Source organism: Saccostrea cucullata, unplaced genomic scaffold, assembly GCF_032062105.1.
Source record: "Saccostrea cucullata isolate Sc308-1 unplaced genomic scaffold, CSIRO_AGI_Scuc_v1 ctg11837, whole genome shotgun sequence".
Taxonomy (NCBI): domain Eukaryota; kingdom Metazoa; phylum Mollusca; class Bivalvia; order Ostreida; family Ostreidae; genus Saccostrea; species Saccostrea cuccullata.
This window is the reverse complement of record NW_026923432.1, coordinates 9,670-16,266: the sequence shown is the minus strand read 5'-3', so window position 1 is coordinate 16,266 and position 6,597 is coordinate 9,670. Positions and strand designations below refer to the sequence as shown.

At 32.8% G+C, this 6,597-nt stretch overlaps 1 protein-coding gene across 1 annotated transcript; it reads left to right on the top strand.

Annotated features, from left to right (window-relative positions):
• The first annotated feature begins 1,759 nt into the window (after positions 1 to 1,759).
• On the top strand, positions 1,760 to 2,826 carry LOC134264011 (uncharacterized). The gene is made up of 2 exons (XM_062746310.1): positions 1,760 to 1,875; positions 1,962 to 2,826. The coding sequence occupies exons 1-2, from the start codon at positions 1,760 to 1,762 to the stop codon at positions 2,824 to 2,826; spliced, it is 981 nt and encodes a 326-aa protein (XP_062602294.1).
• Positions 2,827 to 6,597: the final 3,771 nt, after the last annotated feature.

Genomic DNA, 6,597 nt, shown 5'->3' with positions numbered 1-6,597 from the left:
CATCCGTCTAGAGACAATGATTTTTCCATAAAGAAGGATCTTCTCATAATTTCTCGTATTTAACAAAAAAATGAAATTTTCACAGAATCAAGAAGACACTATAAATAAATAAATTCACAAGATCTTGATACATGAAAGCAATTAAATGTCTAATGCATACAAAAAATTAGGTCTTTTGAAAAAACTTAAGTTTAAAATAAATCGGAAAAGCCTTTCACTTATGTATACTTCATTTATCCGTCCCCAACTTGAGTACGCTTCAATTGTATGGGGTGGTTGTCTATCCATTGATTCCGAGAAATTAGAAAAATTGCAACTACACGCAGCTAGCGCGGATTGTTACTGGACTAACTATGATTGCCTCTAGAGACTCTTTATATTTTGAAACAGGATGGGAACCACAGCGACAGACGTAAGATCCAAAGATTAAATATAATGTACAAAATTCACAATGATTTAGTACCAAATTACCTATCCGAGATTATACCTGATATGCGATGTAATGCTTCTGCATATACAACAAGAAACTCTCAAAATTATAGTATACCTGTATGTAAATTGCAAACCTACAAATCATCATTTGTACCAACTGTAATAAATGAGTGGAATTCCTTACCGCTAAATACCAGACTCTCGAGCTCTTTGTCTGCTTTCAAAAGTAAAATCAAACAAAAAATAACAGAAGCTCCGCCCTATTTTAATTTTGGTAAAAGACGCAACAATATACTGCATACACGGCTTCGGCACAATTGCGTGCTTAACGCTGATCTTTATAGATGTAATATAATATCTAGTCCACTATGTTCCTGCGGTAAGGTAGAAAATACGCATCATTATTTTTTCTCATGCCCTAACTACAACGAGGCCAGGAAAGAGTTTTTCGATAAGTTTTTGAGATTTAATAAAGTCCATATTGTTGACATTCAGATTTTACTTTGGGGGGATACATCACTCAGTATTGCTGAAATTGAATATCTATTTTCTATTGTACATTCTTATATTCAGCATTCTGGTAGATTTAACTGATTGTACACTTTTTAAAACTATTTGTATAAACAATAATGTAGCAGTTATGTATGTCCACAATGAGAGTTTATTTTTCTGACAGAAAAGAATATACATGTACACATAATTAAAGACTAACTGAAAAGACAAGAGTGGGGCGTCATAGGCCTACGTGAAGACCGCTGTTTAATAATGGCCTTTAATAATTCGATAAGGTAGCTTTATAATCGGGATTGTAAAATTTTCTTTTGAAAGAATTAACACCCCCCCCCCCCAAATCTTTTAGTAGCACTAGTATTTGAGATGCATGACTTGGTAACTAAAAAAAACTCATTGCCGTATGTGTGCTAAAAATAAATATTGATAGAGGCGCAATTTTCCTTTTGAAATTCCTAATCATTGCAAGATACGTTTTGACGTCGTCATTGTTGCGCCGACAGCTAATTTGATAGGTTCCTTTACATAAGAGGAAAATTTTATTTATAGAGATATTTGTTTGAAATTTTTATGCATTATTCAAAAATGTTGATCATGATGTATGCTAATTTTTAATTTTATAGGCCTAGTAAAACAAAAGATATAAAAATGTTCGCGTTTTTCTGGGACAACCCTCGTATGTGCGCACGTTTTTGGAAACTCGGGGAAACTTGACTTCAAATCAAATCTGGGGCGAAAATATGCGTATACTATTCAGGATGGAGCATTAAGCCACATGTCCGTTATCGACACCAGCCTTCGGGCTATAACGGAAAAGATGGACTCTTTTAATACTCTGCAAGAGTCGATGAACAACATGCAGAAAGATCTGTGGAATGAGGATGGACTAGACGATAGGATTAGATACATCGCTCAAAAGCATGAAGATAACCAGTCTGAAATAGAAATTTTAAACAGGAAAATATTACCCTCCGTAAGGAACTTCAGCTGTTGAAGTCGATTGTTGTAAATTTATACAGGAAAGTGACACAACAAGAAAGTGAGATTGTAGACCTGAGAGGAAGATCTATGAGAGATAACATTCTGATCCATAATCTGGCAGAAGAGGAAAACGAGGATCTAAATGCAAAAGTTCACCAGATCATAAGTGATCATTTAAAACTGGATATCGGTTTTGTCAGAATCCATCGTAACGGACCTCGAATGCAAGGCAATAAACCCAGAACCATTACGGGAAAACTACGCGACTCTAAAGATAAGGACCAGATCCTGGCAGCCCAAAGAGCTCTGCGGGAAAAGGAGAAAAAAGAGAACAAGGAGAAAAGTACCTTACCTTGCTACATTACACCTCAAACACCAGTGCAAATTAACGAAAGTAGAAGGAGGCTTAAGGAGATTAATACACAGTACAGAATGAACAGAATAGAAACTAAAATAATTGGGAATAAAGTTGTGTTTCCCAACGGAAATCTGTATCAGGAAAAGGTTACCACGCCTAGAGCTGAAGATCTACTCTATGTGGACGAGGCAGAAGAGGAAAAGTTAGAGGCGGTGACAAGTGATCCTATCTATGAGGGTGGCAATGTCTTCAAAGCGGTGGCAACAAAGGCGAGTACGTATGCAGAGGTCAGACAGTTTTACAAAAAAGTTATGATTGACCCGAACTCAGCCAACGCGCACCATTACGTCCTATCATACCGGATACAAGATGCACAAGGGAACATCCGCGATGGATACTGCGATGACGGAGAATACGGCGCAGGTAGGAGAGTGGTCCAACTTTTAGGAGATCAGAGTGCCACTAAGGCCGCATTCGTTATTTCATCATATCGGGCCAAGGCGCTTCGATATCATATGCGATGCCGTTCTCAATGCTGCCAATAAACTCTGAACAGTTCAAAGAATGAATAATTTAACACCTAACTTTTCCTGTTATCTTTGGATAATGTTTCTATAAACTTAATGAGTACTATACATGTACACATTTTATTTCTGTAGGTGCATGAAAAAGCGCTTACGTACTTTATATACATATACCAGTTTAACTCTTGTACCTGAAAACAATATACATGTATTAACTTTGATACTGCATGTAAACATGCAATATTTGTAAGTTCCCTTTTTCTTGTTTTTTTCGAAACTCAATTGTAATTCTGTATCATATATTACCAAAAGACACTGTCACATCAAAATAATGCATAAAATTATGTATGACATCTTTTATTTATTTTCTTTTGAAAATTCTAACCTGTGGCAATATCTCGTTTGGTCGACCAGTTCCAGTCGAGTCTCTCTTTGGGTGTCCCAAGTGTATGCTTTGTGCCTAAACTATACAAAAAAAATGATTGCTCATTATTTACAACTTTTTTTGATCGTAAGATAATCTTGATTTTCTATCTTTATTTTAGATTAAAAACAATTAACATTTGACATTATCATTTGACAAAATAAACTTAGTGCTCATGACGACACTGTCATATCAAAATAATGCATAAAATTATGTATGACACTTTTTATTTATTTTCTTTTGAAAATTCTAACCTGTGACAGTATCTCGTTTGGTCGACCAGTTCCAGTCGAGTCTCTCTTTGGGTGTCCCAAGTGTAGTTGTTTGTGGTGAAACTATAAAAAAAAAATTGATTGCTCATTATATACAACTTTTTTTCTGCTCTCAAGATCAATTTGATTTTTATCTTTCTTTTTACATTTAAACATTTAACATTACCATTTGACACATCATCGTCAGCATCATCATCATCTTCCTCAGCACTGTCTGATACTCCTAAAATAAGATAAGCTTAAATTAGTTAAAAAAAAGTTAGAATGAGAAAACACAGGTAATAATAATGTATACAAATGATATATCATGTCTTTTGTGGTTCTTTCAATAATCAGTGTCACTTGACATCTTGTATTCTGCTTATCAATGGCTTGAAATAGTCTGTTGCTGTATGTGTTCTAAATTGCTGGGTATCTTTGAACAATATCATAGCTTCAGTGTATTATTTGTATATTCTTCTGTTGAGAAACACAGATAATAACAATGTATAAAAGTGGTATCTCCTGTTCTTCGTGGTTCTTCCAATAATCGGTGTCACTTGACATCCTGTATTCTGCTTATCAATGGCTTGCAATAAATAGCCTTTTGCTGTATGTGTTCTAAATTGCTAGGTATCTTTAAACAATGTCATAGCTTCAGTTTATTATCGCTATATTCTTCTGTGTGACTCTACATATTTGTATTTGGTAATGTACCACAATTGTTTTACTTCTTACAAAGTAATAATTATCGTGACTTACGGGTAGGTGGCCTTTCTGTTGTCTGGTCAATCACGCGAAAGGGTTCTGTAAAAGATTTTCAGAGGGGTCGTCTCAAAATATAAAATAACAAATCTTAAATTTTCGTTCGTTTTGGAACATAAACACAGGCACACACAATCAAAGTACTGAAAGTACTGAATCGAGGTGACGTGTGTGGTTGAAATGACAGATTGAAGGAAATGAAAGGAGATTGGTGTATTGAATTCATGTAAAAGTTAAAAGCATTTAAACTCTTGAACAGTGGAAGATATAGACTCCACATAAGGTATGCATACTCCACAAATTAAGCTCTTTCAAATGATGTGAAGGAATTTGTGACCTTAACAGTGATTTATAGCTTTAAATTGTTTTTTTTTTTAACTCTCACTTTAACTTTTGAACCTTGATAGATTAAGTTTTCATATTTGGTGTGCAGACTCCACTGATCAAACTTTTTCAAATGACACCAAGGTCAATCACCTTGTGACCATGATTGTGACCTTTATGCTAAATATATCTTTTTTCCGAATTTTGTTGTCGCTGGTCGCATAATGTTTCACATACACATCTTATTCTTTCATTTCTTTGTATCATTAATTTTTTGTTACCAGAAGTTAAGTTCAGGACACACAAATAAAAGTTTGTTCCAATGGAGAAAAATTTTGTAAATTCTTATACTTAAATCTGGCAGAAAGCATTTTTTGATCAAACTGAAAGCTTGAAATCATGATTATCCATTACAGAGGTTCACTCTACAAAAAGATTACAAGGACTAACAAGGCAACTTTCTTTTTATGTTTCTTAATTTGAAAGGTGGTGTTGCAGAAAAACATCTCATTTAAACTTGTGATACTTTGTAAGAAAATGAAGTCATAATTCAATTCATTCCAATGTTTATTGACTGTACTTAAAGATAACTATGTATAACATGGACTAGAAAAATTTGTTGGCAGTAAACATAATTGCTAGCCTGTGCAACAGAAGTTTTCCAAAAAAAAGGAATTACCAGTATTAACATGTAAATACATATATATATATCTTTAAAAAACATAAAAGGTATATAAAATAATGTAGCAGAAAACATTGTCAGTTCTGTATCAAAGAATCAGCAAAAATATATTTGTAAAATTATACCGTTATGATCTGGATATTTTTATGTCAGTTTTATTTTGTGAATGTGGGGCAATATGTTGTTTTTAATTTTTGCATTCCAATATTTTGCCAATGATCACTCCTTTGTTTACATTTTCTTACTGTTTAATGATTTTGAAGCAAATTATATTATTGTGAGTGTAATGAACTCACATAATTGCTAAAATGTATCAATAGCAGAAATATCCAGATTTACGGTATTCAGTAAAACATTATTAAAAGCACTATAGTAATAGAGTATGGGCAAGGCAATTGAACATAAATGTTGTAGAAAGTAACACATAAATGGCACAGCACAGTATTAGTACTTACAAAGAAGTAACATCATTGGCTTTTATGTGAGTGAGAACATGTCTCTGATTGGCAGGATTTTTGAAAATTGGCACAAAATGCATAATAATATAAAACAAATACAATTCTAAGTTCTACACATCTACACTAAAAAAGTCTAAATGTACTGATAAAATTAGAAAAAAAAAGAAAACAATAAAAATTACATACAAGTTAACAGAGTGTTTAAAACAATGTATTTATAAAATGTTTCTCAAAAGCTGCAATGCATTTGATTGATTTGCCAGAGTTTGAATTTAAGGTATTCAATGTATAACGACCATATTTTGTACCTAATAAATGAACTGTCCAATATTTTTAATCATGGTAGCAATTTGAAGATATTATCAAATGAAAATGCTCCACCAAAGGAATTTACAAAGTTTTGATTATTGTCCAATTAATATCACTTTGAATTTTACATTGAAGTCCATGGGCAGTGCATGTTTTTATAAGATATTGTAAAAAGTAATTTGAATTTCAAAGAAATCTCTTGGTGAAAATATGCATAAACTCCCTCTTTATTAAAATATAAAATAAAATAAAATTATTTACCACAGAAATTTTGTGAAATCAAAAATTTTCTTCTTTTCATCAAGGGCAGATAACTCTTCAAAAACTGTTAATGTGCGAAATGACTGTCTCCTTACATTTTATAAGTCTTGTGAATTTGGTTTATTTCACTTTTATTGTTTTCTAGCTGTGTGCTTTTAAGGTCAAGATCTAGTAAATGGAAGGTGCCTACAGATTTTTGAAATTTAAGAAATTAATTCCTTTAATGATGCTTTATAACGTTAGCTTGGTCAAAATATGTGTTTCGGGGCTTAATTTGTAGAAAAACAAGATGAAAAACCATATTTTAAACTGTCATTT

Bases quoted from the DNA above. Each gene is read 5' to 3' on its own strand.
- LOC134264011 (XM_062746310.1), top strand. From the start codon at position 1,760: ATGGACTCTTTTAATACTCTGCAAGAGTCGATGAACAACATGCAGAAA. The intron at 1,876-1,961 runs GTCTGAAATAGA...AAATTTATACAG, and splicing joins CAAAAGCATGAAGATAACCA to GAAAGTGACACAACAAGAAA.